Raw genomic sequence first — 17,959 nt, forward strand, 5'->3', positions numbered from 1 at the left:
GCCCGGACGACGCTGGGCCAATTGTGCACCGCCCCATGGGCCTCCCAGTCTCGACAGGGCCTGGACTCAAACCCAGAATCTCTAGTGGCACAGCTTGCACTGCGATGCAGTGCCTTAGACCACTGGAAGGCTTATCTACAGTAGCTTTGATTGGACTCTGTCATGTCAACATCATACTTTCAAAATCTTAGCTAGCAGTCATCATCATGAATCAAGTCGACAATTTACTGGCAAATCCTTTTTAATTCTTGTCATACGAAGACAAATAATGAAGATAAATTATAAACATGAAATACCTCGGACCCCACTTTGAGAACCTATGCTCAAGAGGACCTGTCTATTATTGGCCACAGGAGGTCGCTGTAAGCTCATGATTAGTGGCAGACAGCCTCCGACTGTCCCTGTGTGAGTTAATGGCTCCTCCTGCTTGATATAGAGACAGAGCTGGTAGAGAGCTGTGCAGGAGGGAGCAGTCCGAAAAAACATAAACTACACCTCGGGTAGCTAGCTAGCGCGGTGGGTGGTTTGAGAGAGACCGGCGCACGGGGTTGTAGTCGAGGCCTGGTGTTAAAGCGCAAAGTGGACGGTCGAGGAAAGCGTTTTGTATTTTAACAACCGACTCCCCAAATGAACTCCGTCAGAGCCACCAACCGGAGACCCAGGCGAGTCTCAAGGCCGCGCCCGGTGCAGCCCGACCAGAACGAGGGCGACCGAGGTGAGAGGGACCGTGGTCAGAGTACTGTAGGGACTGTAGTCGTGTCAGGGCGGCAAGGTTCCACTGTGACCCCCAACCTCAGCTGTCTGGGTGTTATTTAGGAAAAGCCGACGCTTGTAGCTTTTTGGCCCGGGCCAGGCCGCGCTTTGTTTGGCTTGAGTGTCTGTGGCTACCAGTGGGGCTCGGGGTAACGACGTTAGTGAGTGCTTTGCCTGTGTAGCTAACGTTACCTCGCTAACTAGTCAGCTAGTAAGGTGACTAGCCAAAGAACTAGCCCACACTACGCAACCATAACGACGACCACGGCGGAACCACAGTGACCACATTTTTATATATATTTGTTCCGACTTTGCCAGGACGTGTCATCATGGTCATGGCAGTAACGTTACTAGCTCACTAAAAGGTTAGCTATTAGCTCTAACGCTTCGGACGAAATTAATCTGCGTTGCGTTTTTGGACTGCCATTTTGGGGTGTGTTAGCCAGTCGCCATCCTCCAGCAACTAAGTTAGTTAACCTTACTAGCCAACTGATATGAATATATCATCCGCAATTTAGACAGGTTAATTTTCCTGCCAACGTTAAGCAGTCCGCAGTTAACGGTAGATAACTGCGTGGATCACATTCATCGGCTACCGTTAGTTATTTAATTTACCTAACTAGCTAGTTAGTGAACAACTAGTTCAAGCTAGCTAAAAATGTGTGTCTGACTGATCGCTAACGTTAGCTGGCTAGCTGTATGTTTGTTTACACGACGGATTTACGAGCTAGTTAGCTACGTAAACTAACGTTAGTTGCGTTTTGACTCTGGTCGCCCGCGGTAAAAATCTGCGGCCAGGTTACCTTCAGGTCAACTGTTCAGGGCTGTGACTTTTAGTATCTGTGACGGGGCAGAGGCCGGTGTCCAGCTAGAGAAGGGAATGGTATTGTAGGGCTCTGTTGGGCGGCAGGGACACATCTGTGGTTGTCAATCACCAACCTTTGTCTGTCAGCCACACACACAGCCCTGCAAAACAACAGCCAGTCCCTGTCATTATATGCAGTCAATCAAACACAACCACGACACCCAGTCTGTGAATGTCCTGAAAGCGTTTTGATGAAAGGCGAACTAGAATGCCAGTGATCAGCTGTCATTATTAACCTGTGTTTTGTAATCAGTCTGTACTCCCCTACCAACTGCAGTACAGTAGATATCTGTGTGGGTGGATGGTGTTTAAATGTCATCTGCCTGACAGTGTTTGTCTGTCGAACTGCAGAGACAGGATGCTGCCAGTCAGTTGAACTGTGCTGAAAGAAGACGTTTCTTTGTGCTGTATCTGTCAGACTGTGTTCTGACTGTGTCCTCTGTGTCCAGCAGATGAGGAGGCTCCAGCTGCAGCAGCGGAGGTGGCTGTGGAGGAGTCCGGGCCTGCAGCTGGGAACAGCCCCTACCAGCTCCGACGCAAGTCTCTATTGCCCAAGAGAACAGCCTCCAGTACTGCAGTGGCTTGTCCCAGCAAGACTGCTATGGAGGTCAGAGAGAGCGAGAGAACCTTTCTGTGCTTGTTCACTTTCCTTAATTGGTTTATAAGGAGAGGACTGGTTTTTGAAACGTGCTAGTGGGAGTATACACCACCAGTGTATATTTCAGGAGAAAGGTAGACAGTGTAGTTGAGTGAGACAATGTGTAAGTGTGTGTGTCTCAGTCACGTCACTGGGGGAGGTAGCAGTGTGTGTTGCTGATGTGTGTTATTCTGACACAGGGAGCATCCACCTCAACAACCGAACCCTTCGGCCACCGAGCCAAACGGGCCAGAGTCTCCGGCAAAAGCCACGACCTGCCAGGTAACAATATGTGTGTAGGTGTACAAGTCACGGATGTGACGTGTCTGCACGGCTCGTTCTACATCTGTGTATGCATCATCTGTTAATGCTAAGTGAAACTGTGTGTGTAGCGGCTCCAGCAGAGCAGTACCTGCAGCAGAAGCTTCCAGATGAGGTGGTTCTGAAGATCTTCTCATACCTCCTGGAGCAGGACCTCTGTCAAACTGCCTGCGTCTGCAAACGCTTCAGCCAGCTAGCCAACGACCCTATACTCTGGTACACACAGACACACTTCTGTGATCCTATACTGAAGGAACACAAACATGCATAAACCTAACCTATATTTTTTGGCCCGTTATAGTTAACTGACATGTCACCAAAAAAAATCTAGTCGCTATCGACCATTACTGGTCCATACTGTTACTTTGTGCAAAACCCTTTATGCCCGGGGTGGTTGACATTTGCCCTCTCTCTGTGTGTCCAGGAAGCGTCTGTACATGGAGGTGTTTGAGTACACACGTCCCATGATGCACCCTGAGCCAGGAAAGTTCTACCAGGTCAGCCCTGAGGAACACGACCACCCCAATCCCTGGAAGGACAGCTTCCAACAACTGGTGGGTAAAGTGTGTGTAGTTAGATAAGCGTTGTGTTAATGTTATTTTAACATTGTTTTAACATTTTCGCAGTATAAAGGAGCCCATGTGAAGCCAGGCTTTGCTGAACATTTTTACAGCAACCCTGGGAGGTACAAAGGCAGGGAGAATATGCTGGTAAGACACGTGCTCGCACACACTCATGGTCCATTTGAAAATACATTTTCAATATGGCTGTCTGTCTGCTCCAATTTTGAGTAACCGTGTTTCTGTGTTTCCAGTACTATGACACAATAGAGGATGCATTAGGAGGGGTGCAGGAGGCTCATTTTGAAGGGCTGATCTTCGTGCACTCTGGGATCTACACTGATGAGTGGATCTACATCGAGTCCCCCATCACCATGATCGGAGCAGGTATTGTGTGTGGTCTGTCTGTGCGTGTGTCTTGCTCTTTCTAGTCTGTGTATGTATGCTCTACTACTTATGGTAGAAACAGACTTTCTTTTTGTGTGTATGTAGCTCCGGGTAAGGTGTCTGATAAGGTGGTGATTGAGAACACCAGAGACTCAACGTTTGTCTTCATGGAAGGATCAGAGGACGCCTACGTGGGATACATGACTATCAGGGTACGCTGCAAACACAGACCCAGCCAACACAGAACCCATTACACACACACACCTCCCCTCTAACCTCCTGTGTTTCCTCTACAGTTTAACCCAGATGATAAGTCGGCTCAGCACCACAATGCCCACCACTGTCTGGAGATCACTGTCAACTGTTCTCCCAACATAGACCACTGTATCATCAGATCTACCTGCACAGGTAATGCAAACAGTCTGCAGTTGGGCATGTTTGTTTCTCCTGTGAATAATGTAGTTCAGGGTTCCCTTTTTATTTATTTATACACTACCGGTCAAAGTTCTAGAAAACCTACTCATTCAAGGGTTTTTCTTTATTTCTGCATTGTGGAATAGTGAAGACATCAACTTTGAAATAACACATGGAATCATGTAGTAACCAAAAAGTGTTAAACATATCAAAATATATTTTATATTTGAGATTCTTCAAATAGCCACCCTTTTGCGTTAATGACAGCTTTGCACAGTCTTGGCACAGTCATGGCATTCTCTCAACCAGCTTCATGAGGTAGTCACCTGGAATGCATTTCAATTAACAGGTGTGCCTTGATAAAAGTTAATTTGTGGAATTTCATTTTTTCTTAATGCATTTGAGCCAGTCAGTTGTGTTGTGACAGGGTAGGGATGGTTTACAGAAGATAGCCCTATTTGGTAAAAGGCCAAGTCCATATTATAGCAAGAACAGCTTAAATAAACAAAAAGAAGCAACAGTCCATCATTACTTTAACACATGCAGGTCAGTCAATATGGAACATTTCAAGAACTTTAAAAGTTTGTTCAAGTGCACTCGCAAAAACCATCAAGCGCTATGATGAAACTGGCTCTCATGAGGACTGCCACAGGAATGGAAGACCCAGAGTTACCTCTGCTGCAGAGGATATGTTCATTTGAGTTACCAGCTTCAGAAATTGCAGCCCAAATAAATGCTTCGCAGAGTTCAAATAACAGACACATCTCAACATCAAATGCTCAGAGGAGACTGTGAATCAGACCTTTTGTGGTCGAATTGCTGCAAAGAAACCCCTACTAAACGACACCAATAAGAGACTTGCTTGGGCCAAAAAACACAAGCAATGGACATTTTGTCCTTTGGTTTGGAGTCCAAATTGGAGGTTTTTGGTACCTGCTGTGTCTTTGTGAAACGCGTTGTGGGTGAACGGATGATCTCTGCATTTGTGGTTCCCACCGTAAAGCATGGAGGAGGTGGTGTGGGGGTGCTTTGCTGGTGACACTGTCGGTGATTTATTTAGAAGGCACACTTAAACAGTATGGCTACCACAGCATTCTGCAGCCATCCCATCTGGTTTGCTTTTAGTGGGACTATCCTTTGTTTTTCAACAGGACAATGAGCCAACACAACTCCAGGCTGTGTAAAGGCTATTTGACCAAGAAGGAGAGTGATGGAGTGCTGCATCAGATGACCTGGCCTCCACAATCACCCGACCACAACCAAATTGAGATGGTTTGGGAAGAGTCAGACCACAGAGTGAAGGAAAAGCAGCCAACAAGTGCTCAGCATACAGTTGAAGTTGGAAGTTTACATACACTCAGGTCATTAAAACTTGTTTTTCAACCACTCAACAAGAAATTTGGGTTTTGGCAAGTTGGTTAGGACATCTACTTTGTGCATGACACAAGTCATTTTTCCAACAATTGTTTACATACAGATTATTTCACTTATAATTCCCTATCACAATTCCAGTGGGTCAGAAGTTTACATACACTAATTTGACTGCCTTTAAACAGCTTGGAAAATTCCAGAAAATGATTTAATGGCTTTAGAGGCTTCTGATAGGCTAATTGACTTCATTTGAGTCAATTGGAGGTGTACCTGTGGATGTATTTCAAGGCCTACCTTCAAACTCAGTGCCTCTTTGCTTGACATTATGGGAAAATCAGAAGAAATCAGCCAAGACCTCAGGGAAAAGCCGCCTCAGGCTAGACCTCAACAATTCTGGTTCATCCTTAGGAGCAATTTCCTCACGCCTGAAGGTACCGCGTTCATCTGTACAAACAATAGTATGCAAGAATAAATGGGACCACACAGCCGTCATATCGCTCAGGAAGGAGACGTGTTCTGTCTCCTAGAGATGAACGCACTTTGGTGCGAAAAGTGCAAATCAATCCCAGAACAACAGCAAAGGACCTTGTGAAGATGTTGGAGGAAACAGGTACAAAAGTATCTATATCCACAGTAAAACGAGTCCTATAACGACATAACCTGAAAGACCGCTCAGCAAGGAAGAAGCCACTGTCCCAAAACCGCCATTAAAAAAAAGCCAGACTACGGTTTGCAACTGCACATGGGGACAAAGGAAAATTGTGGATATATTGAAGCAACATCTCAAGACATCAGTCAAGAAGTTAAAGCTTGGTTGCAAATGGGTCTTCCAAATGGACAATGACCCCAAGCATACTTCAAAGGTTGTGGCAAAATGGCTTAAGGAGAATAATGACAAGGTATAGGAGTGGCCATCACAACGCCCTGACCTCAATCCCATATACATTTTGTGGGCAGAACTGAAAAGGCATGTGTGAGCAAGGAGGCCTACAAAGCTGACTCACTGACTCAAAATTCACCCAACTTATGGGCCAAAATTCACCCAACTTATTGTGGGAAGCTTGTGGAAGGCTACCAGAAATGTTTGACCCAAGTTAAACAATTTAAAGGCAATGCTACCAAATACTAATTGAGTGTATGTTAACTTCTGACCCAATGGGAATGTGATGAAAGAAATATAAAAGCTGAAATAAACATATTGGCTATTATTCTGACATTACCCATTCTTAAAATAAAGTAGGGGGGGCCTCCCGGGTGGCGCAGTGGCTAAGGGCTCTGTGCTGCAGCTGTGCCACCAGAGACCCTGGGTTCGCGCCCAGGCTCTGTCGCAACCGACTGGGAGGTCCGTGGGCGACACACAATTGGCCTAGCGTCGTCCGGGTTAGGGAGGGCTTGGCCGGTAGGGATATCCTTGTCTCATCGCACACCAGCGGCGACTCCTGTGGCGGGACGGGCGCAGTGCACGCTAACCAAGGTTGCCAGGTGCACGTTGTTTCCTCTGACACATTGGTGCGGCTGGCTTCCGGGTTGGATGTGCTCTGTGTTAAGAAGCAACCCAACCAAGCGGCTTGGTTGGGTTGTGTATCGGAGGACGCATGACTTTCAACCTTCGTCTCCCGAGCCCGTACGGGAGTTGTAGCGATGAGACATAGTAGCTACTAAAACAATTGGATACCGTGAAATTGGGGAGAAAAAGGGGTTAAAATAAAATAAAATATATATTTAAAAAAGTGTTGATCCTAACTGACTTAAGACAGGGAATGTCAGGAACTGTGAAATTGAGTTTACATGTATTTGGCTACGGTGCATGTAAACGTCTGACTTCAACTGTATGTGGAAACTCTTTCAAGACTGTTGGAAAAGCATACCAGGTGAAGCTGGTTGAGAGAATGCCAAGAGTGTGCAAAGCTGTCATCTAGGCAAAGGGTGGCTACTTTGAAGAATCTCAAATATAAAATATATTTTGATTTGTTTAACACTTCTTTTTTTTGGCTACTACATGATTCCATTCATGTTATTTCATAGTCTTGATGTCTTCAATATGATTATACAATGTAGAAAATAGTAAAAATAAAAGGCATTGAATGAGTAGGTGTTCTAAAACTTTTAACTGGTAGTGTGTATAACAAAAAATACACTTCTGGACAAGACTTAGCAAAAATGAAAATCATTTGGAACTGATTTCCTCTATCTGTTCTAAAATATTCCCACGCTTAGTGAGATATGGGATTGTATATACATGTAATAAAGGTTTAAAATTATGTTTTAGTCAAATATATCTGTTTGGGCTTATTGCGGGCAATTTGCATTCTACAAAAAAAATTCATTATTTTCTGTCCTCCAGACCAGCTGCTCAAGAAGAATTAGGCCTGTGGCTGAGTCTAGTTGATGATCCCTGATGTAGGTTGTCTCCAGTGGGGCATGTCCGGTAATGTAGTTTGTCCCTATTCTAGTTGGCTCTGCTGTCTGTGTGAGCGGCCAGGGGGCGTGTCCTAGCATCAAACACTGCAACATCAGCGACTGTGAGAACGTTGGACTTTACATCACTGACCATGCGCAGGTAAATGCACACTTCATCACCGACCATGCACACACATCACTAACCACACTTAAACACCCTCTCTGACTGTGTATTCCTGCATGCTATCTATGACAATAATGTGATAATGTATTACAGGGTATCTATGAGGATAATGAGATCAGTAATAATGCATTGGCGGGAATCTGGGTAAAAAACCACGGCAACCCCATCATCAGACGAAACCACATCCACCACGGCCGAGATGTAGGAGTCTTCACCTTCGACCATGGAATGGTATCTCACTTTGACCTTTAACGTCAAACCTCTTACAACTGATTTCCACAGCCACGGTCAAAATTGGCTATATTGTAAAAATGTATGGAAACAAAAAATGTGCTTTTTGATCTCAACGGAAAAATCCACCCAAAAACTCTTGGTATTTGTTTCATTCGTCAATTTCAAAACGCAGCATCATATGATTATTTTGAAAGTAACATATCTTAAACTTGATTGCTGACATGCAAAACATTTTGGGACTATATAAAAAATGGACTAATGAAACAAATGGCAAAATACAGTTTTTGGGTGGTGTTTTCCTTTAAGGTTAGGCGTAAGGTTAGCTGTGTGGTTAAGGTTAGGTTTAAAATACAATTTTAAGATTCATTTCATAAAAATGCATGGTTTATGATTTTGTAGCTGTGGAAGCTAGTGACAGCCTTTACCTCTCACCCATAATTTTTGAGATCTTTACAGTTGTGCTGAACATGATGATAGTATCGCTCTCTCTCCTTCTCCCCCAGGGTTATTTTGAGAGTTGTAACATCCACCGGAATCGCATAGCAGGCTTTGAAGTGAAGGCGTATGCTAACCCTACAGTGGTTCGCTGTGAGATCCACCATGGCCAAACAGGGGGAATCTATGTGCATGAGAAAGGACGGGGACAGTTCATAGAAAACAAGATCTACGCCAACAACTTTGCTGGAGTCTGGATCACCTCCAACAGTGACCCTACGATACGGTACACACACAATCAGTGGTGTAGGGTACTTAAGTAAAAATACTTTAAAGTACTAATAAGTCGTTTTTGGGGGTACTTAACTATTTATATTTTTGACAACATTATTTTTATCTACTACATTCCTAAACAAAATCATGTACTTTTTACTCCATACATTTTCACTGACTCTCAAAAGTTTATTACATTTTGAATGCTTAGCAAAAATTGTAAAATTCACCCACTTATCAAGAGAGCATCCCTGGTCCTAATGATTTGTATTGCTTTCAAATAGGCACATTCTTCTCCTCTCCCCTGCAACTCCACCCCAGATCCTTAGTGTACAAGAGAAAGTATTGCATTATGTTTTCTGTCAGTGTACCTGCTAAAATAACGGTTTATAAACCACTCTAAGGGGGCCCTATAAAACCCCAATTCTGTTGTATATTTTCCTAAAATATGTTTCCTCTGTTTTGTTTTAGATTTGTTTTTTTACTCTCAAAATTACAATTGTTCATAAAGAAAGAACAAAATTGAATGTTCTGAGTTCATGTCAATGCTTAAATCACATCAGAAGACTAGTTTTCCTCTAGACCCCCACAAATATCAAACAGATTTGAGTGTAATTCCCCTTAATTCCGCATCTGGCCCTTTTTTAATTGTGCATCTAGCGAGTGAGGAATGTACCATCTGTGAAGGTTCTGTACTGCTGCCCCTGATTTCGTGGCAAAGTTCGCAAATAATATATACAGATTATATAAACTCAGCACAAAAAAAAAAATGTCCTCTCACCGTTGACAGTGTTTTTCAGCAAACTTAACATGTATGAATATAACAAGATTCAACAACTGAGACAAGTTCCACAGACATGTGACAAACGGGTATGGAATGTGTCCCTGAACGAAGGGGGAGTCTAAATCAAAACTAACAGTCAGAATCTGGTGTGGCCACCAGCTGCATTAAGTATTGCAGTGCATCTCCTCCTCATGGACTGCGCCAGATTTGACAGTTCTTGCTATGAGATGTTAGCCCACTTTTCCACCAAGGCACCTGCAAGTTCCCGGACAGCTCCCTAGCCCTCACCCTCCGATCCAACAGGTCCCAGACGTGCTCAATGGGTTTGAGATCCGGGCTCTTTGCTGGCCATGGCAGAACACTGACATTCCTGTCTTGCAGGAAATCATTCACAGAACGAGCAGTATGGCTGGTGGCATTGTCATGCTGGAGGGTCATGTCAGGATGAGCCTGCAGGAAGGGTACCATATGAGGGAGGAGGATGTCTTCCCTGTAACGCACAGCATTGAGATTGCCTGCAATGACAACAAGCTCAGTCCGATGATGCTGTGACACATTGCCCCAGACCATGACGGACCCTCCACCTCCCTATCGATCCCACTCCAGAGTACAGGCCTCGGTGTAGTGCTCATTTCTTCGACGATAAATGGGAATCTGACCATCACCCCTGGTGAGACAAAACCTTGACTCGTCAGTGAAGAGCACTTTTTGCCAGTCCTCTCTGGTCCAGCGGCGATGGGTTTGTGCCCATAGGCGATGTTGTTGATGGTGATATCTGGTGAGGACCTGCCTTACCACAGGCCTACAAGCCCTTAGTCCAGCCTCTGTCCGCAATAGGCTGAGAATCTGAGCACTGATGGAGGGATTGTGTGTTCCTGGTGTAACTCGGGCAGTTGTTGCCATCCTGTACCTGTCCCGCAGGTGGGATGTTCGGATGTACCGATCCTGTGCAGGTGTTGTTACACGTGGTCTGCCACTTCGAGGACGATCAGCTGTATTTGTCATCAACTGGCTACACACGGAGTAATAGAGCAGTGTGCACACCACACAGTGGCAATTCATTGGCGTAGGTTTAGCTTTTTAAGACGAAAGTGGCTAACCAGGGGTGGGATAATGTCGATGTTGCGTTGATTTAGATAGTAGCTGGGAGCTTGCAGTGTCTAGTACTTGTATGATTGAACACTTAAATTGCATGTGCTTTCAGAATTATTTGGCGAGTTACTCGTAGTTGGCCTGCGAGCTACTGGTAGTTTGCGATCGACCTGTTGGAGACCCCTGCAATAACCCCTCTCAGTATTATGGGCTGTTTGTTGACGTTCCGTTCTGTTATTCTCCAGGGGCAATGCAATCTTTAACGGTAACCAAGGGGGCGTGTACATATTTGGTGATGGGCGTGGCCTGATCGAGGGGAATGATATCCATGGCAACGCTCTGGCTGGAATCCAGATTAGAACCAATAGCTGCCCAATTGTACGCCACAACAAGATCCACGACGGACAGCATGGTGGCATCTACGTGGTAAAGACACATACTGTTTAGATTTTTTTCAGTCCTGTAGATGTTGATTAAACAATCTAATCGTGTGTGTGTGTTTGCAGCATGAGAAGGGCCAGGGTGTGATAGAGGAGAACGAGGTGTACAGCAACACGCTGGCAGGCGTCTGGGTGACCACCGGCAGCACACCTGTCCTCCGCAGGAACCGCATCCACAGCGGCAAACAGGTAAAACACACTCATCTGTTACCGTTGTTTAAAAAAAACAACTTTCTGTGAGAATTGGAGGCCTGTCTCATTGTATCTACATGATATATTCTGCAAAAAGTCAGATTTAACCCTCTTTATCCCTCAGGTAGGGGTGTATTTCTATGACAATGGTCATGGGGTGTTGGAAGACAACGACATCTACAATCACATGTACTCTGGCGTTCAGATACGGTACGTCCTGCCTCTTCTGTCAAATGCAGGACACAGTGGATATGATAACGTTTGGCTAACGTTCGATGAAGGCTTCACTAATATTGTTGGTGGTTTTACAGAACTGGCAGCAACCCCAAGATCCGACGCAACAAGATCTGGGGAGGGCAGAACGGAGGCATACTGGTCTACAACTCGGGTCTGGGTTTCATCGAGGACAATGAGATCTTCGACAACGCCATGGCGGGCGTGTGGATTAAGACTGACAGCAACCCCACGCTGCGGCGCAACAAGATCCACGACGGGAGAGACGGAGGCATATGTATCTTTAACGGAGGGAGAGGTCTTCTGGAAGAGAACGATATTTTCAGGAATGCCCAGGCAGGAGTTCTGATCAGCACCAACAGCCACCCTGTGCTCCGCAAGAACCGTATCTTTGACGGCTTTGCTGCAGGTCAGCTGTCCATGTGTACACTAACTTTACCATGCTGTACTGACTGGTCAGTACTGTTACCTACTCATCCACCTGTGTTGATAATGTAATTTCCTGTCTCAGGTATCGAGATAACCAACCATGCCACGGCGACTCTGGAGGGAAACCAGATCTTCAACAACCGTTTTGGTGGCCTGTTCCTCGCCTCGGGGGTCAACGTCACCATGAAAGGTAACTAGTGCTACTGTAGCGCTAAGGGTCAGAGTTTGTGAGGAGTTGGGACGATTGGAAATCTCGCTCATGGATACAATAGGACACAATAGGCTGGTAGGAACAAAGCACTCAGCATTTAAACGTTTTGTTGTATTAAATCATTTAGTCTATACATTGCACATATAGGCTGTGACTAACTTAGAATAAAGGAAAAATGCCCTTGAATTTATTTTTAGAAACAAGCGTTTGGCCAGTCTGCGGCTTCAGGCTAATCTAGACAATGTGTCAAAAAGCGATGGTGCCTGGAGAGCCAGCCAGCAGTAGAGAATATCCTCTCCACACTTGCAGAGCCACTGGGGATGCTAAATGTCCTTTTGGCCATCCTTGACAGGTTGGGCATGATTGTTTTCTAATCAGGCCTCCCGAGTGGCACAGCATTGCATTGCTTGAGGCATCACTACAGTCACGGTTTCGATCCTGGGCTGTGAAGCAGCGACCGGGACACCCCATGAGACACAATTGACCCAGCGCCGTCCGAGTTCGGGCATCGTTTGGCTTGCCCTGGATGTCCTTGTCCCATCGTGCTCTAGCGACTCCTGTGGCGGGCCGGGCGCATGTACGCTGACACGGTTGCCAGGTGTATGGTGTTTCCTCTGACACGTTAGTGCGGCTGGTTTCCGGGTTAAGTGAGCAGTGTGTCAAGAAGCAGTGCAGGTTTGTGTTTTTGAGAACACATGGCTCTCGACCTTTGCCTCTCCCGAGTCTGTACGGGAGTTGCAGCTATTGGACACGACTAACTACCAATTGGATAACACGAAAATGGGGTAAAAAGTAACACACAAAATGTCCTGATCGAAACGGAAACCTCCTTGACTCAATTATGGCCTAGTATGGATAATACATAAAAAATGAACGAAACGTTTAAGAGATCTGATTTTTACTTGATAACTGTGTCATTGTAGCAAAATATTTATCTACCCACCTCATTCCTTTCTTTTAGCATGTGCAAGTAGTAAGTACACCATGTTTTTGGAATATTTGTCTTTTCATATTTCACTGATTCTTTAGTTGTGGACACTACATCACCACACTCCCTCTCTTGATCCTCATCTTTATAAGTCACCTTGATTTAGCACCTGTGTGTTTTATCAGTTTCTTTATGAAAATATTTAGCGAACTCCATGACGGTAGCTAAAGCAAGAGGCACACAAGTAGACTACAAATCCATGCTGAGCCTGGTATGCCCTGAGCTCGTGACGTTGGCGCTATTGGAGCGGGCAAGAAGGCCAGCACTCCAGTCAAATTGGGATCGCTCCGTTCCAGCTCCCATCCGCTCACATACTCTAAGGGCTAAAAACACTGCTATTACGTTATTGGACATTAGCCTAGCCTGTCAGCGGCACTAATGTAATGTAGCACTTGGGCTAATGCTAATATTATTTCAGTCTTGTCAGTTCTTGAAATAGACCAGTGGTAGTCACTAATATTTCTGAAGGGGTCACTTTTGTGGAACAACCTATATCTCCTACCCTTTGGAGAAGGGGTGTTGGGGGGGGGTTACGAATTCAAACATGATATTTAAGATACATGGCCCATCAAGCTATCTCAATCTCTATTGTAGGACACTTGAGTATCAGAAACCAATGTGTAAAATACATTTGAGGCATCTTTTGAATATGGCTTTATTTCCATTAACTTAAACGTTAATGGCACAAGATCTGACACAGATCTGGCACAAGATTAAACCAGGTAATGGAAGTATAGGCTTTGATCAATTAATTTCCCCAGTCATTCTGTGCAGATTCATCACTCTACCTTCTAATGAGTCCTACACAGCTTGTGTGTGTCAGAGATGGAAACAGAAGACTCGTACGTGTTCCTGAGAGTCTTGGCTTTCAGGAATGGGGTCATATTCGCTAATAGCTTCAACTGTTGAAAAGCTTTAACCACATTCATATTACCGCTTCGTTTGGCCCAGTTACTAATAGTGGATATCGAAGGTTACTTACGTAACCACTGTTCTATGAACTAAATCAGTGGCACATTCAGCTGACTGAGGAAAATAACTTGCACAACACATTCATTCAGATTGTTGCTGAGAGACGCGCAATGACTGTTTGGCTTAGACTATATAAAGTAGGTTCTTGGTCAGAGCAGTCTCTTCCTCTCTTCCAGATAATAAGATATTGAATAATCAGGATGCCATAGAGAAAGCTGTGAGCAGAGGACAGTGTCTCTACAAGATCTCCAGCTACACCTCCTACCCCATGCACGACTTCTACAGGTACACACACTCAACTAGCCAAAGCATGACTTTCAGTTAGTTACACAGCAGTTACACCAGTGCTGATTTTTCTGTGACCTATGTGTGGTGTCAAGGTGTCACACCTGCAATACAACAGACAGGAACGCCATCTGTGTGAACTGCATCAAGAAGTGTCACCAAGGACACGACGTGGAGTTTATACGGCACGATAGGTGAGTAGCCCACACCAACCATTTACTACTGACTAGACGCTCCCATTTGTGGCTTGCCATGACTGTCTTGACTATATAATTTTTTTCTAGAATACCAGGCTGACCATTCAATTATATATTTTCCTTGTTTTGTCCTGTATTGCATGTTAACCCTCGTCTCTCTGTAGGTTTTTCTGTGACTGTGGAGCGGGAACTCTTTCCAACCCCTGTACGCTGGCTGGAGAACCAACGCATGACACAGACACACTCTACGACTCCGCTCCGCCCATAGAGTCCAACACGCTGCAGCACAACTGAACAACACACACCCACACTACATAAACACACACCCTATAGTCTACACACATACCACACTCTGTCACACACCACTCGCAAACACGCAAGAACTGTGGCCATAAGGAGGCAGAATACGGTGTTCTCAGCAGTGACGGTTATAGGGACCCTGAAGCTCAGACACTGCTGCACTGGGGGGGGATCTCTTCTAAAGGGATTTGTCTGGTCTACTGTAATGAGAAATGGACTCGTTAACGGCCACCAAATGGACGGGTAGAGTGAGCTGGAGTGGGTTGGAGTGGGTTATGACTGCTCTGTTGGAGAGTGGCCAATGAGAGACTTCCTTGCCTGTGGCCCTTCACTTCTCTGCGACTCGCCGCGGTCCTGGAAAACAAACTTCCTCCCCTTACAGGAAGAGGATTATATTTAGCCCCGCCCACTGAGAAAGACACTTCTGGTCCCAAGGCATTGTAGTCCTTGTGGCAACTGTTACTCGGCAGCGGATGGCTGATGTACAGTTGTACATGTACAGCTCACAAGAGAGAGACTGATCGAGCACTTCAGCTTTTATATTATTTTAATGCTTTCTCATGTAGTTTTGTATTTTCAAGCAAAAATCTTACTGTACTTGAATGTCTTTATATATTATGTTAATTATTATTTTTGTTAGCCCCAGGCTTGCTGCAGTAGCTCTTCATGTCCCAGTTCTTTCTGTGAAAGAGAATCGCGTTTAACACTAATGAAGACCCTCTCCAGGTTATAGATATATATAGGACCGGTGGAACAAGGTAGGTATGGCTGGCTGTTGTGCATCTGTGTGGATTGTTGTTTAGTGGGTGCATGTGTATGGTTGTGTTCATATTCAGCCACTGGAGAGGGTCAGACATGAGGTATCGGGACATGAGTAATTCTGCAGTCTCCCACCCGCTCCCTACTTCCCTCCCTGTGTATTGTGGTGACTGGCTCTTCAGGCAGCCTGGATTGTAAGCATGTGTACCATAACATCTAGACTTAATATATTGTGAAGTATTAAAAACCATTATGTAGATGCTAGTATGAATTCAAAAAGGGTTTTAATTTCCTAGAAAGAAAAAAAAGAAAGGAAACTGGTCATTTGTAAGAAAATAAAACTATTAGATCAGTGCTGTGTGTCTGATTAACCTCTACGGTTGTTGCTAATGTGACTGGAATGACTTACGGGCAGAACGTTTCTTGTTAATCTAACTGCACTGTCCAATTTAGTGGGGGAAAAATACCATGCTGTTTGATTTGTCATCATGATGGTCCTACAGTTTGAATCCCAGCTGTCTCCCCACCCGGCCATCGAGATGAAGGTTAGTGTTTTCTATGGGGAAGCTAATTATTACCATAGTATTATGTTCTCCAGTACCAACTTAGCAGACTGTCTAGTTTCATGCTTCAATGGATCAGTCTGAGACTTTACGCATATTACCTTTCTCCTGCATTTCAAAGATGGAACAAATTATTTAAATGTGTTATTCTCCTACATTCGTTTCACATTGCCACAAATTTGAAAAGGATTCTGCATTTTTTGCCAGAAGCGCTTAAGACAACCATGGTACCTAGAAATTGTTTTGACAGGTGCTTTCATAAAATATTCAGACCCTTTGACTTTTTCCACATTTTGTGATGTTACAGCCTTGTTGCAAATAAGGTGTTTATTTTTTTTACAAGTATCCAGATGCTAGGAAACTTGAAATTGAGCTCATGTGAATCTTGTTTTAACTTAATTGGGGAAAGGCAGTCTATAATTGCAAGTCAGAGCAAAACCAAAGTCAAAGGCATTGTCTGCAGAGCTCCAAGACAGGATTGAGTCGAAACACAGTTCTGGGGAAGGATACCAAAACATTTATGCAGCATTGAAGGTCTCCATTTTTAAACTAAAGTTTGGAACCACCTAGAGCTGGCCGCACAGAAGGGCGACGAACTCAATGGTTGTTCTTCTGGAAGGTACTCCTATGCAGCACTCCACCACTCAGGCCTTTATGGTAGAGTGGCTAGACATGCCACTCCTCAGGAAAAGGCACCTAGAGGACTCTGACCATACCAATATTGAAATCTGGCCTGAAGGCCAAGTATCACAGTCTGGAGTTAACCTGGCACCATCACAGTTTGAGTAGCAGTGGTCAAGTATTAGCCCTGCGTGTCCTGCAATCAATATGCTAATAGAATTTAGGTAGCCTTGTTCTCATTTGCTTTCTTAATCCCAGCTACAATAAATACAGCCTCCGGATATATACAGTCATGGCCAAAAGTTGAGAATGACAATATTAATTTTCAAAGTCTACTGCCTCTGTTTGTATGATGGCAATTTGCATATACTCCAGAATGTTATGAAAAGTGATGATTAATTGCAAAGTCCCATTTTGCCATGCAAATGAACTGAATCCCTAAAACATTTCCACTGCATTTCAGCCCTGCCACAAGGACCACCTGCATGTCAGTGATTCTCTCGTTAACACAGGCATGAGTGTTGACAAAGACTAGGCTGGAGATCACTCTGGCATGCTGATTGAGTTCGAATAACAGACTGGAAGCTTCAAAAGGAGGGTGGTGCTTGGAATCATTGTTACCTGCAAGGAAACATGTGTTGTCATCATTGCTTTGCACAAAAAGGGCTTCACAGGCAAGGATATTGCTGCCAGTAAGATTGCACCTAAACCATTTATCGGATCATCAAGAACGTCAAGGAGAGCGGTTCAATTGTTGTGAAGGTGGCTTCAGGGCACCCAAGAAAGTCCAGCAAGCGCCAGGACCTCCTAAAGTTGATTCAGCTGTGGGATCGGGGCACCACCAGTACAGAGCTTGCTCAGGAATTGCAGCAGGCAGGTGTGAGTGCATCTGCACGCACAGTGAGAAGACTGAGGATGGCCTGGTGTCAAGAAGGGCAGCAAAGAAGCCACTTCTCTCCAGGAGAAACATCAGGAACAGACTATTCTGCAAAAGTTACAGGGATTGGACTGCTGAGGACTGGGGTAAAGTCATTTTCTCAAGTCATTTTCTCTGATCA

The 17,959-nt window shown here is 44.8% G+C and overlaps 1 protein-coding gene across 3 annotated transcripts; it reads left to right on the forward strand.

Moving 5' to 3' along the window:
- The first annotated feature begins 400 nt into the window (after nucleotides 1-400).
- Nucleotides 401-16,071, forward strand: LOC124040050 (F-box only protein 11-like). 3 transcript variants are annotated; one of them, XM_046356811.1, is made up of 20 exons: nucleotides 402-715; nucleotides 2,068-2,225; nucleotides 2,456-2,537; nucleotides 2,648-2,792; nucleotides 3,001-3,130; nucleotides 3,203-3,286; nucleotides 3,391-3,523; nucleotides 3,629-3,735; nucleotides 3,820-3,931; nucleotides 7,762-7,868; nucleotides 7,986-8,123; nucleotides 8,630-8,847; nucleotides 10,956-11,136; nucleotides 11,217-11,339; nucleotides 11,467-11,552; nucleotides 11,654-11,985; nucleotides 12,088-12,195; nucleotides 14,353-14,461; nucleotides 14,557-14,655; nucleotides 14,823-16,071. In XM_046356811.1, exons 1-20 carry the CDS (start codon nucleotides 628-630, stop codon nucleotides 14,950-14,952), a joined length of 2,670 nt encoding a protein of 889 aa, XP_046212767.1. In that variant the 5' UTR covers nucleotides 402-627; the 3' UTR covers nucleotides 14,953-16,071. The 3 variants fall into 3 exon arrangements, with proteins under 3 accessions (XP_046212770.1, XP_046212767.1, XP_046212769.1); XM_046356813.1 differs by having other exon boundaries at nucleotides 2,071-2,225; XM_046356814.1 differs by lacking the exon at nucleotides 14,823-16,071 and having other exon boundaries at nucleotides 401-715; nucleotides 14,557-14,659.
- The last annotated feature ends 1,888 nt before the right edge of the window (nucleotides 16,072-17,959 follow it).

The sequence above is a fragment of the Oncorhynchus gorbuscha genome, linkage group LG07 (genome assembly GCF_021184085.1).
Source record: "Oncorhynchus gorbuscha isolate QuinsamMale2020 ecotype Even-year linkage group LG07, OgorEven_v1.0, whole genome shotgun sequence".
In the NCBI taxonomy this organism is placed as follows: Eukaryota; Metazoa; Chordata; class Actinopteri; order Salmoniformes; family Salmonidae; genus Oncorhynchus; species Oncorhynchus gorbuscha.